We start from the raw sequence: 13490 nt of genomic DNA, 5'->3' as shown, positions 1-13490 counted from the left end.
ACCGAATTAGCTGAATTCTTAAATCTGCTGGGATTTCTTTTTAAATGGAAAATCTCCGTCATCCAATACAACATTTGTTCCCTTCACCAAAAAAGAAGGGGAAAAAAGAAGAAAAAAAAGAAAAAACAAACGAGGGGATGACACATGTCTTTTTGATAAAGGTAATTTATTACTATTTGTAGGTTACATTGTCAATACTGAAACAGGTCAGTCTAACAAGACTCCATGATGCGACGGATGGAGCCAATCCTCATATCCATGGGACCCATGCCCATGTCTCTCATGCTCCTGTACTCTCCAGGCCTCAGGTAGATCATCCTGCCTCTGAAGTGGGACTGCTCGTACATGAGCCAGTGGCCGTCCATCACGTTGCAGGACTGGCAGTCAGACATGCGGAAACGGTCCTGGATGGAGTCACAGTCATCCATCAGCTCGTGCATCTGGCCGGAGAAGTTCTCCCTCTCGTAGATCCTCATCCTGAACTGTCCTCTGTGCTGTGTTCGGGAAAATCACGTCATTGAGATGTTGGTTTTTATGTTCAAGCATATAGAACTAAAGTTTGACAAAACGAGTTTATGGCATTGACTTGATGTGTGTGTAAAGGACCGTGACATCACATACCATGGGGATCATACGGCAAGAGCGGATGCAGTCACTCATGGTCATGCCCATCAGGCGCTGGTTGTCGGGGTACTCTCCTCTCCTCACCAGCATCTGGTGACCCATGAAATTGGGCCTCTCATAGACCATGAAGCAGCCGCTCTCCACCCTGCAGGAGTTGCAACGGCTCAGGTAGGAGGTCAGCTCAGGGCAGTCGCTGCTGGTCTCATAGGACCGACCCTGGAAGTTTTTGTCCTCGTAGAAGATGATCTAAATAAAATAAAGATATGATAATAATGAAGTTAAAGATTACATTTCATGCATTTCCTTAGATATTGAAAAATATTAATATTTAATCTGTATATTGTATGAGCTATGATCGCATAGCCATTTGGAAATAGGCTATATTTGTTACTTTGATGTACAACATTTAAAAAAAAGAGGGTCTACTTCTCTTACCCTGCCCATTGTGATGCTTGTTCCTATGCCTGACTGCACTGGTAATTTGCTCAGCTAACCTCGGTGTGACTTTTATACTCAACTTGATAGCGAAATGATCTATGGAGCCATTGTTTTGAATGCCTTACTCAGCAGCGTGGCATACAGGGCAGTGATGTTTGTTGAATCGGTGTGTAAATGGTTATTATTCTAGACTTTATGCAGTCTGGGGCAGGGCCAATAGCAGCAGTTCTCCTGTGGGGGACAGGTGGGTGACCACAGCAAATGCATCAACTGACTCACTCGCTTTTGTCGTCGTTGTGGCTTTGTTTTAAACGTATATGAAGGAAATCAGTTCATTACTTAAATGCGTCAAGATGTAATATAATAGTCATAATACATGGTTTACTTAATGTTAACAACAGCAATTAACAGCTCAATGATAAATCGAATTAATGAAATAACAATAGATATTATTTTTGTCCTTTTTTTCTATAAAGCCCAACACATGGGCAGTGTATTAGAAGACAACACTAGGTCTTAATGTATTCTTTTAATCTGTTTCTTTTATGATAGACCACAACATTAGTATGTTGATAACACCGCTGACTTTTTTAAAGGAGCGCTTTAATCTAACCTTTTAGACACTTTTCTAACCTTTAACCTTTTAATGTCCTTAATGTCTCTCTAGTTCAGCTAATTGTGTTTTTCTGGGGGGGGGTTGTTTTTGTTTTGTTTTTGTTTTTTTTGCTTTGGTTTTTGTCTTTATTTTTTGCCCCTGTAAAGCAAATTTGGAGATCTTGAAAATCCATATACCAAAAAAAATTAAAAACATTTTTTTTTTATAATTGTTAGGGGTCAAAGCAGTGAAGCTGCAGGAACCCACTTCTGTTTGGTCTGGTTATTCTTCTATATTACTCCAGGTTTTTCTACCCTGAAGGCATCTGGATATCAGAAACCATAAGGCCAAGAGACACTAAATTTAGCCAACAGATTTCAAACTTTCCCGCTAGTCAGTCACAAAAACATTTGACCGATGTACAAGCCACTTTACATTTTGGCCTCGATCTGAACTGGTCTAGAATCAAATTTCTTATTTCTCATGTGTGCTTGGTTCATGCTGGTACAAACGTACACTGTTGAGCCAAAACATTATGACCACCTAATATGCTGCCAAAACAGCACCGACCCGACGAGGCATGGACTCTACAAGACCCCTGAAGGTGTCCTGTAGTATCTGGCACAAAAACATTTGCAGCAGATCCTTCAAGTCCTTTAAGTTGCGAGGTGGAACTACGTGGATCGGACTTGTTGGTCCAGCATATCCACAGATGCTCAATTGGTTTGAAATCTGGAGAATTTGGAGGGGCAATACTTTGAACCCTTCATCAAGTTCCTCAAACCATTCCCAAACAATTTGTGCAGTGTGGAAGGGCGCATTCCTGCTGAAAGAGGCCACTGTCATCAGGGACTATTGTTGCCATGAAGGGGTTTACCTGGTCTGCAACGATTTTTAGGTAGGTGGTACGTGTCAAATTGATGTCCGCATGAATGGCCAGACCCAGGGTTTCCCAGGGCCATCCATGTGAGCTAAAAGAAAACGGGACTCATGAGACCAGGCAATCTTCTTCCACTGCTCCAAGGTCCAGTTCCGATGCTCGCGTGCTCATTGTAGGTGCTTTTGATGGTGGACAGGGGTCATCATGGGCAATCTGACCAGTCTACTGCTATGCAGCCCCATATGCAGCAGGGTGTGGTGCATTGTGTGTTGTAATGCTTTCTTCCCGTAATCATCATTAAAATTTTCTGTGACTTGTGCCACGGTAGACCTTCTGTTGAGTCGAACCAGATGGGATAGCCTTTGTTGCCCTCTCTGGTCAATGACTCTTGGACACTCAGCACCCAGTTGCCCGTTTGTGGTTTGTCGCTCCTCGGACCACTGTCGGTAGGTACTCACCGCTGCTGACCGGGAGCACCCACAAGCCTTAACGTTTCAGAGATGCTTTGACCCAGTCATCTGGCCATAACAATTTGGCCCTTGTCAAAGTCGCTCAGGTTTTTACTTCTGCTCATTTCTCCTGAATCCAGCACGTTGACTACGAAAATGGATCGTTCACTAACCATCTAATCTACATGGACCTTGACATGTGCCCTTGTTTGGAGATGATCAACGTTATCCGGTTCGCCTGTGAGTGGTCATAATGTTTTGACTCATCAATGTATATTCCGGATTTTATTTCCGCCATGGTGAATTTTCTGCCATTTTGAATTTTCTGAAAAACCTACTTTTTCAAACTCTTCTGGTACCATTGATCTGATCTCCATGAAATTTGGCGTGCATCTTCTTCTGAGTCCCATGAAGAATAAAAATATATCAGAAGAAAGTTGATAGGTTTGTCCATTTGCCCTACCAGATTTTGGGCCGTGGCCAAAATCTGGTAGGGCAGAAATTTGTCTTTGTCAAGCATCCAAATGACAGCTGTAATGACAGCTTGACCACAGAAACAACATGGCTGCCATCAGCCAATCAATTTCAGTTGCCAACACAGACAATTCTGTACGACTGTTCATCATGAAATTTGCTCCACATGTGCAGGTACACTCCAGATGTGAGCCTTCACCATTTACTCAGATTCGGCCTGATGGTTGTGCTGTTACAACTCACTTTACTTTCTAACTGCTAACATTTCTTAAAGGTAGCTAAAAAGACATTTGGTCTTGAATCAAAATGTTGTCTCCTCCTGAATCTTTGGTTCATACCAAATCATGTGTGGATACACTCCAGGTGTGGGCATATGACATTTGGTCAGAATCTGCCAATAGGTGGCGCTTGTCTGAAACCGTTTGGACCCTGTTAATTACTGCTTGCAGCTTTATTTATTTATTTATTTATTATGAGTCCTCTTTGTCTTAATGTGTCATTTTTAGCAGCAACATTTTGTGTGAGATCAGTACCAATACCTATGTTTAGATGGCAAAATTGAAATCCAGCAAATAACTGGTGACATGTCAGTGCGTGACAGAGAGCATCGGAAACAGTTTTACACTAAGGTTTTACTTCTAATGACTAAAAATATAATATTGATTCAGGGGTTCATGAGTCTTCCTTTCTCAACCATTATATGTACCCTGAAGGCATAGTTTTATCCGAAACTAATTCATTGTATAATTCTTGTAAATGATGACTGTGTTCCGGCTAGTTTTATTATTTGTGTGCTGACAATTAATAATATGTGGAAAGTATCCATTTTAAAATTTACACTCTTCTCTGGACACATCAGAGCACTGACTTAAACACAAAAAAAGCAAAATAAAAACTGAATGTCTCATACACACGTTAATCTAATTTTATTATAGGAAACTACCTTTAGATTATTTTTAACTATTTCATTATAGTTGATATGACAGAGTATTAACATTAATATTGATATTCATGTTTAAACATAAGTCTACACAATGTGATTACTCATCATTGATCAAGTCTTAATTTTGCCATAAAATGTATCCATTCAAATAAATTATGAATGACTTCTTTGATTTGTACTTCTTTACATGGGCTGGCTTGTAAAATTGTATTCTCCATATGTATTCTCAATAAATTTGCCAGTTTGTAAAATATACAGGTATGGAATATCACGTGACTACATGTTCAGTTTAATCCAGTTTAAAAAGCCCTTAATAGTGTTCTGTGTTGTTATTCTGACACAATTCTGAATTTGTGTGACATTTTCATTTTCATGTCTATAAAAATGTGTATCTATTCCACTTGTGGTATTCCAATGTGTATTTGAAATATGTAAAAAATAAAATAAAATAAGACTAGCCAAAGTTGAATAAAAATAAAAATTTGCTAACTTTTAAGAGCTGTGTTTAGACATTAAAGATGATCAATCCCGTTTTGCCCCTAAAACCTAAACATCCCAATCCGGGAGACACAATTCATTCATGCAATATAATAAAGAATACATCACAGGAGGAAAGGGCTGCATCAACTGAACACTTTATTTATTTCATCTCTTTTTTTAACAGGAATCTGTGATGCGGCGGAGAGAGTTGAATCGGATCCCGCTGTATCCCATATCTCTGAGGTTCCTGTACTCTCCAGGACTCATGTAGACCATCCTGCCTCTGAAGTGGGGCTGCTCGTATATCAGCCAGTGGCCGTCCATCACCTGGGCAGACTGGCAGTCGGACATGCGGTAGCGCTCCTGGAAGGAGTCACAGTCGTCCACCAGCTCATGGCTCTGGCCTTGGAAGTTCTCCCTTTCAAATATCTTCATTCTGTAAGAGCCGCGGTGCTTTAGAGGAACACAGGAAAAGACACGTTAACATTGGACTCAATGCAGCACAAAAAAAAGGAAGTTATGCAAGCTTATGTGTATTTGGTCAAATGTGTTCAGGTTTATTTTGCAAGGGTCAAAAAGAATGTAATAGATGAATTTTGCAAGCTGTCATTTTCCATGCCTTGTTTTAGCATTAATATGGATGTTAGGAGATTGTCTTTAGAGTCATGATAAAACACCAACATTAGAGTGATGTTATCAAAGATATTAAACATCAGCACATGATGATTTCATTTCACTACTATGCTAATTAATTTCATGAGATATCAGAATTCATAGATGCTATGGAAATCACGTTGAACGGCACTCTCAATTTGAGTAGTTTTCAATTTTTCACTCATGTGCAATGCAGGGTGAATCCAGGACAAAGTGACCCACATACCTCAGGAATCAAACGGCAGGAACGGATTGAGTCACGCATGCCGAACCGCATGTAGTCGGAGTACTCTCCCCTCCTCAGGAAGTACTGGTTGCCTGTGTAGTCAGTCCGGTCGTAGACCATGAAGCAGCCGCTCTCCACCCTGCAGGAGTTGCACCTGCTCAGGTATGAGGACATGTCCGAGCAGTCGCTCATGCACTCATAGGAGCGACCCTGGAAGTTTCTGTCCTCGTAAAAGATGATCTGTAAAAAAAAAAAAAAAATTGAAATTCTGAGTTGAACTGTTTTTTACATTTACTATGTATAAACTGTTGCCTGTCTATTTCAAAACTTAATTTTACATACTTTTGGCTTTTATGATTTAAAAAAAAAAGTATCCTCTTTTGCCTAAATGGCTTGTTGTTCATAACGGAGGCCTTAGTGAACGATCTGATGCATACATACCTTCCCCATGTTTGATGGTCTGTCTTTGTGGGAGTCCGTCCAACAACCTGTGGCTGCCAGGGGGCTTTTATACGTTATGCGCGCTGTAACGGGGTATTGTTATTCAAATGATCTTGAAACTGATGAACAAGCAGATCTGCAATCGCTGTTAATTTTATTCGCGCTATCATGATGCAGGAAAGAGGGAGGTGATCTGGGCCAAAAGCACAAAGTAGACGAGCAGAAAGGGGGACTCTGGGAGCTGTAGCTTTTCAGTTTCTGTGGCAAGGCCTCATGTGGAGGAACACAGTGGGCATTTACTGCCAGAAGGACGGTCAGATTTTCTTGGGCTCTGAAATTGTATGACAGAATTGGTTGTACTGTTTGAGGCCACTTACCTGTTTGTAACGTTGAGGCTTGAGAAAAGCCAACAAAACACAACAAACGGTTCTTCACATTACATCTAAAAGCAAAGCATCAAAGCAGCACAGCTGACATAGACCCACCAACTACACTATTATAAGAAGGGGGAAAGTTTTCAGTTCAAATATAGGTTTACTGCTGATTGTTTCTCATTATCCTTTATCCTGAACCAGCTATCTGTATACCTGAGAGCATTACTTTGCATGTATACACATACATGCACACGTATGTCTGCACTGGGATTTGCTTTTGGCATGTGGTTTAAGGATGCTTGCTTTTGAAAAGAAGTATGACATTCCTCCCTGATTCAGTGCTATCTCAGCCCCCCCCTTTTTTTTAAACTGCAAATAGCATTCTGAAGTTGTTTAACTTTGCCTTGGACATTTTTTTATCTTTAAAGGTAAGAAACCATAAGGCAGAGACTCTGTTTTTTCTTTTTTGTTTTTGTTTTTATTTCTCCCCAATTGTACTTGGCCAATTACCCCACTCTTCCAAGCCATCTCGGTCGCTGCTCCACCCCCCTCTGCTGATCCAGGGGGGCTGCAGACTACCACATGCTTCCTCCAATACATGTGGAGTCGCCAGCCACTTCTTTTCACCTGACAGTGAATAGTTTCGCCGGGGGGACATAGCGTGTGGGAGGATCACACTATTCCCCTCCCAGCCCCCCCACCCCACCCCACTCCGAACAGGTGCCGCGAAACGACCAGAGGAGGCGCTAGTGCAGGACACACACCCACATCTGGCTTCCCTGCCACAGACACGGCCAATTGCGTCTGTTGGGACACCCGACCAAGCTGGAGGTAACACAGGGACTAGAACCGGCGAAGCGATTCTGTTTTTGACCATGTTTATTCTATACACCAGTAGTTGTACAGTACCACCATACAAATCAGGTATTAATGGTTCGGTAGAGATCCGCTTTTCTCTCTAAATAGATGCTCCCCTTTTGGATATGAGATCTACAGTCTACAAATGAACAGAAAGTCTCTTCAAACGTTATGGCCAGTTTGTGCACTGTCTCTGGTAACAAAACCTAAACTCTCAACACCTCCTCAGACACTCCAATATAGAGACAGATATAGAGACAGATTTAGAGATAGAGTAAACAGGGTAAACAGCGGCAAGCCTGCCAACAAAAATTCAGTCCCCATCTACCACAAGGTGGGCACGGTGATGAACGGCGACGGCCATTGAAAAGACATCTGCCCTCCCACTGATGCTTCCATGACGGTATTTCAACACTGAACCGTGCCAACAAGTTGCTGGGTGGTGTTTTACACCGCAAACAAGAACATCTCTCCCAAATTTAAATTTGTATGTATTGTGATACACAGAGCTGGCCCCAGGCATAAGCAAACTAAGCGGTCACTTAAGGCCCCCGCGCCAGCAGGAGGCCCCCAAGAGCGCTTGAAATGTCGAACACGAAAGGGTGATAAATATATATATTTTTGTGTGTGTGATATATCATATCAGTAGTAATCACCAAAAAACAAAAACCAAATATTTTGATATCATGTTGTTAGCAGACTGACAAATTAATGCTACTGATTTAATCATTTCCGCTGCCTATGTCAGAGCTGGGGTCAGGTACATGTGCATTATAACTGTAAGCAAGTACATCGCGACAGTGTGTCACCTAAAAGGTTTTATCCGTCTGGCGCAGAGAAGCGAAAGCGGAGGAAAGCAGAGGAGGACAAAAAACCATGGACATATATCGTCAGTGGTGGGAAGTGGGTTTAGCGTGTGGGGGGGGGGCAAATCAAATTCTGCTTAGGGCCCCATAAAGCCTTGGGCCGGCTCTGGTAATACGCAGAGACAAGACGCAAGAGTTGCTGATTAACTGTGAACATTAGCGTGGGAAGGTGGTGCTGGGGGGGGGGGCGCTGCAGCTCCCCCTAGTAATGCATGCAGCCCCCCCCCCCCCCCGCCCCCAGTAGTGGCAGGTGGCTGTGTAACATCTTAGACCCAACAGTACGCCAAGCCTTTACTTTATACAGTGGGCTGGGGCTGCATGGAATGTACATTTGTAATTATAGAGTGAGTAAACACTCCATTCCAAACCTGCTACACACGCCCCTTACAAACAAAACGATGACGCCATACTGTAGCGACCGGGGGAGGCGGTTGCTCTGACTGTCAGTGGTTCTACGTTGGCAGAGCACAATGGCTAATGGGACTGTTAACGTTAGATTTAAAATTGTGTCTTAATGGTGTGGAGTTCATGTTGAGGTTATTCTAGTGTTGTTGTTGTTTCGGGGGTTTGACTCAGACTAAGTGGGAGACCGTTTACTGACTGACTGTAGGACCATGAATGGGACTGATGTCGCCACTTGGTACATGGGGGGGGGGGGGACTCGATGCATTGCTGTCAGTTCTAGTCCGTTCTGGCCGGTGTGAATAAAAGAGCACTTAGGGGATCGTGCGGTGTATGGGGGCACGGGAGTTGCAATTAAAAAGAGATCTCTGCCTCTCGACTCATTGGCATTTCTCTTCTTCTTTTCTACTTTTGTTTTGTCTTGAAAGTTTTGTTTTGTTTTGGTTTGATTGATGACGTATAAGAAAGGGGTAGGACCAGAAAAGTTCTTTACTTCATCCTACGCCCTTTTCGAACATGGTCCAGTTATTACTTGTGTTGTTACAGAGAGTTTGCAAAATATGTTCACTATTATTTCCATTTGTTCTTGCATTCCCGCCTGTGTATTTTATTTTGTTATTTTAACATGTTCGAAATAAAATCAATCTGAATCTGAATTCTTCCACGCCGGCTCGCCACAATACTTTCCGTTTCAATTGGCAGCCCCCCAACTTAAAACATCTTCCTGCGCGCCTGACTTAATGTGCGTGTCTGTTCATTTCCTCTGCATGACGCTTTGGTTGAAATCCCCCCCCCCCACACACACACACTTCTAATCCAAATAGCACTGCTACCACATGGCAACACCATCATTTAAGGCAGAAAAACAGCTTGTAGAAAACAGTATGAAAAACGTACAATGTTTTAGTTCTTCTTAAACTGTAGCAATAGCATGTCTTGATGCATGCTCAATAATCCAGGTAAGAGAATCAAAGAAGGTTGAATCATTCCTCTGGATACAATGTTTATTGACAGATATCATCATGGATGAAACTGTCAATAAACGTTGTATCCAGATGAACTGATTCAACCTTCTTTGATAAAGCATTAGCAAGACACTTTTCCAAGTTGTGGTTTACAACATAGGGTACATAAAACACATTATAAAACATAAACAAAGTTTTAACTAGTTTTTGACGCTGAAGGCTTAACCAGCCACCAGGCAACGAGGCGCATGTTGCCCCTCATCACCCAGGTGGGTGCTACACATTGGTGGTGGTTGAAGTGAGTTTCCCCCTTCAACGTGAAGCGCGTTGGGTGTCTAGTAAAGCACTATGTAAATGTTGTTATTATTATTTTTTTATTAATGAATCTAGAAAAAAACTGGTGTTTTATCAAAGTGAGTTTTTTTTATTTCAATACCAGCTCATTGGCCAATGAGTAAAAAGTGTGTATACTAGTTTTCAGGGGAAAATCCCTCATCATGTATATTAAGCAGTCATTTGACAGCATGGATCCCAACAAAACTAGCGTGTTATTGATGACACTATTTTTTGATAATTTTTCAAACCTAATTTAGTGCTGATAGCTTATCTGGTATTTCAGTTTAAAGGTTGACAACTTTTACAACAATACTTATGACTACTTATCATATGTAAAGTACAGCTGTATGTGCCTGCTATCTCCTGCCAGAGTGAAAGGTGTGAAAGGATGTTGAGGGAAACACACTTCAGGACACTGACTGTGATCTTCCACATTGTAACATGACATAGTCATCACACTGCCAACACTTCCACGCAGTTTGCAGACATTGTTAACCCTTTTTTTCATGACAAAACTACCAAACTTGGTCCAAATACTGCTTTGTTTTACCGCTCATTAAGTGATTGATGTAGTTTGTTTCGTGGGAAACAAACCACAACAAATAAACAACAAGTCAGAAGGATAAAAACAATCTATCTTACTTTTCTGACTGTACACCAACAGTACATATAGCACACTGCCAGAAAAGAGACTGGAAACCAGTTACTGAAGTAGGGCTAACCATGTGGTCCAGTTTATTGGGGATAAATGTCAGAATGGCGGTAATTCTGGATTTGGTGTTTTATAGATAAAGATGGATGTTTGAAGAGAAATCTAGAAATACAAATTAAAACAGACCTGCAGGCAGGTATGAACGGGATCCAAGCCCCTTGTGCAAGTCAACCCTACCGGCCTGGGGTCCATGCAAGTTGGACCTGCAGGCCCACGGGCTGAGAGCAGCACAGAGGGGGGCGGGGCTTAAACGTGTTGAGGGGTGAGGCTAAGCAGCTGCAGTACAGGGCAGGACCAGCAACAAAAAGCAGCAGGAATTTACTGTCAAGCGGATACACAAAATTCGAACTATATGTCGATCAACAAATCATTAATTGAAACAAAAAAAACAAAAAACACACACAATCGGTTAATGTCTTCATGCATGCTCAATAATCCAGGTAAGAACATCAAAGAAAGCTGAATCAGCTCATCTGGACACAACGTTTATTGACAGAAACGTTTCATCACTAGTGATTTCTTCAGTCTAAACCAAGGGTCTCTAACTCAAACTACCTGGGGGCCACTTGACAGGTGGTCTTATGCAGGAGGGCCGGTGCAATAGGGATGAAGAAACAAACTGTTCGACTATATAACCTTCACGTCGTTTTTTTATTATTATTTCAAATTTTTCCAGAGTTTCCACATGAATCGGTACCTATATGTACATAGTGTAGAGTGGACTCGGCCTACATATTTAGCCTACTTCTTGCCAGAAACCCGGCACTTACTTCTTCTACTGACACAGGTGAGGCCCATTTGCTTTCAGGGACTGGGCAGTGGACACCCTGAGAACAGTCTGGAGATGTTCATTGGTCAGTCTGGACCTATGTTTTGATTTATTAAAATTCATAGTTGAGAAAAGTTTCTCACACAGATGAGTGCTGCCGAAAAGAAACATGACCTGCCTGAACAGTTTGGACAATTGTGGGAGTGTTTTGAAAAGCTCTGAGAAACTGTCCAAGCATCTCCTGCTTTCCTTGTGCCTCTCTGAACTTTGCCTTGAGCTCAGTGTTGCACTGCCGGTATGTGAGCTCCATTTGCTTGGAGCTCTGTCCACATCAAAGAAGAATGGGTCTGCAAATAACTGGAAAGGGGTGCTGTGAGTCTTAAAATCAGAAAAACAATGCTCAAACTCCTGCTGCAGATTGTCAGTGGGAGTCCGTTACTCATCAGCACTGACTCTGGCACCATCACCAATAATTGACTGGCATGTTGGGAAGTGGACAAATATTTTCTCTGTGAGCTGTGTTTTCCATAATCTGGGTTTCACAGAGAAGGCTTTAACACTATCAAATGCCACAGTAGCAAGTTGGTCTGGCCCCTGCAGTTTTAAATTAAGTGTTAAGTGCCTGTGTGATATCAACTAAAAAAGCTAAATCCATGAACCATTTGGGATCCTCAAGCTCAGAAACACATAGCCTGCCTTCTTTCATGAATTCTCAGATTGCCTCCCTCAATTCAAAAAACCTTTCCAGACTTGACACTGTCCCTGCTCAACCAGCACACTTCTGTGAAGTACAACACATCTCCCTATGTTGCATCTATCTCCTCCAGAAATGCACAGAACTGATGGTGTTGTAAACCTCTTCAGCCGATGTAATTAATGCATTTCACCATAATCATCGTAACACTGTCACATTTCAAGCATTTGCTGCAGTGTGCCTGCTGGTGAATGATGCAGTGCAATGCAATTGCTGGATCTACATTCTTTTCCTCCAGCTTTCTTTGAATCAGTGCTACAAACCAATTTTTTTTCTTCACGTCATTGACGGGACACCATCAGTGGTGATTCTAGTCAATTTATTCCAGGGTAGATCGGCACCCTCAATTGCATTGCACAGCGCCTGAAATATATCTTTGGCTGTAGTCTTTCCTTGCACTGGATATAAAGTTAGCAGTTCTTCTGTTAACTCAAAACGGTCATTGATACCCCTTACAAATATAGCGAGCTGAGCATTGTCATATACATCTGTGCTTTCATCAAGTGCCAAAGAATAGTGCGTGAAATCGTTTACTGTTGTGCTCAGCTGTCTGTAAATGTCACCTGACAACTCGCTGATCCGTTCTGCCATTGTATTTGGGCTGAGACCTGAGACTGACGTTTCTGAATAAAGATGCCTTCTCCGGGCAAAGGATATTCGCTACCTGCAGCATGCAGTCTCTCAGAAACTGTCCCTCCTTAAATGGCTTGTCAGCCCTCACTATTGCCTCGCTTACTGTGATATCCTATCTGAAGGATACGTGGACAGCCAATGTAAACTCAGTGTTTACTGAACAACACAACACAGGTCTTATCACAGGGCATTACCACAGTCATGTGCACACTCTACTTCACTGCTTAACAATAGATGTCTACTCTAGTTTAACTAGACCTCTATTGCCATCTACAGGCATTCAAGCCATAATACTCTAGTTATTACACTTACCACATAGCTAGCTTCGACAGCTGCGTCACAGTCTTGTTTGGCTTTGTGAAAAAGTTTTGCTGACAGGACAGACTTTTGAAGTTGTGCTGCTTTTCTCTCCCTCTCACCTTTTAACTGATACTACTCTTCTGCATGTTTAGCAGTGTAATGTCACCTCAGATTGAAATCCTTCAAGACGGCAACTTTTTCCTTGCAAATTAGACACGTGGACGCATTAAATAAATGAAGAAGTAGTCGCATGCCCATTTCTCTTGGAACTGTCGGAGCTCCTGGTCCACTTTTCTTTTGGCTTTTGAAAGCGACAT

The 13490-nt window shown here is 42.1% G+C and overlaps 2 protein-coding genes across 4 annotated transcripts; both read right to left on the bottom strand.

Annotated features, from left to right (window-relative positions):
* Positions 1-212: 212 nt before the first annotated feature.
* LOC130121161 (gamma-crystallin M3-like) lies at positions 213-2708 on the bottom strand. 2 transcript variants are annotated; one of them, XM_056290014.1, is made up of 3 exons: positions 2673-2708; positions 622-870; positions 213-494 (listed from the first exon to the last, which is right to left on the bottom strand). In XM_056290014.1, the coding sequence occupies exons 1-3, from the start codon at positions 2706-2708 to the stop codon at positions 213-215; spliced, it is 567 nt and encodes a 188-aa protein (XP_056145989.1). The 2 variants fall into 2 exon arrangements, with proteins under 2 accessions (XP_056145989.1, XP_056145990.1); XM_056290015.1 differs by lacking the exon at positions 2673-2708 and adding an exon at positions 1060-1068.
* Positions 2709-5060: 2352 nt separating this feature from the next.
* LOC130121162 (gamma-crystallin M3-like) lies at positions 5061-13490 on the bottom strand. Of its 2 annotated transcripts, none has more exons than XM_056290016.1 (3): positions 13464-13490; positions 5764-6003; positions 5061-5336 (listed from the first exon to the last, which is right to left on the bottom strand). In XM_056290016.1, exons 1-3 carry the CDS (start codon positions 13488-13490, stop codon positions 5061-5063), a joined length of 543 nt encoding a protein of 180 aa, XP_056145991.1. The 2 variants fall into 2 exon arrangements, with proteins under 2 accessions (XP_056145991.1, XP_056145992.1); XM_056290017.1 differs by lacking the exon at positions 13464-13490 and adding an exon at positions 6205-6213.

This window comes from Lampris incognitus, chromosome 11 (assembly GCF_029633865.1).
Source record: "Lampris incognitus isolate fLamInc1 chromosome 11, fLamInc1.hap2, whole genome shotgun sequence".
Classification (NCBI taxonomy): domain Eukaryota; kingdom Metazoa; phylum Chordata; class Actinopteri; order Lampriformes; family Lampridae; genus Lampris; species Lampris incognitus.
This window is presented reverse-complemented; position numbering and strand designations above follow the sequence as displayed.

What these genes read in the sequence shown, in the direction of transcription:
- LOC130121161 (XM_056290014.1), bottom strand. Translation starts at nt 2,708, where the DNA reads ATGAGCACGCGAGCATCGGAACTGGACCTTGGAGCA. An exon ending in CGGAACTGGACCTTGGAGCA is followed by an intron (nt 871 to 2,672) that starts GTGGAAGAAGAT and finishes TATTTTATTTAG; the next exon opens with ATCATCTTCTACGAGGACAA. An exon ending in CTTGCCGTATGATCCCCATG is followed by an intron (nt 495 to 621) that starts GTATGTGATGTC and finishes TCCCGAACACAG; the next exon opens with CACAGAGGACAGTTCAGGAT.
- LOC130121162 (XM_056290016.1), bottom strand. Translation starts at nt 13,490, where the DNA reads ATGTCGCTTTCAAAAGCCAAAAGAAAA. An exon ending in TTTCAAAAGCCAAAAGAAAA is followed by an intron (nt 6,004 to 13,463) that starts GTGGACCAGGAG and finishes TTTTTTTTACAG; the next exon opens with ATCATCTTTTACGAGGACAG. An exon ending in CCTGCCGTTTGATTCCTGAG is followed by an intron (nt 5,337 to 5,763) that starts GTATGTGGGTCA and finishes GTTCCTCTAAAG; the next exon opens with CACCGCGGCTCTTACAGAAT.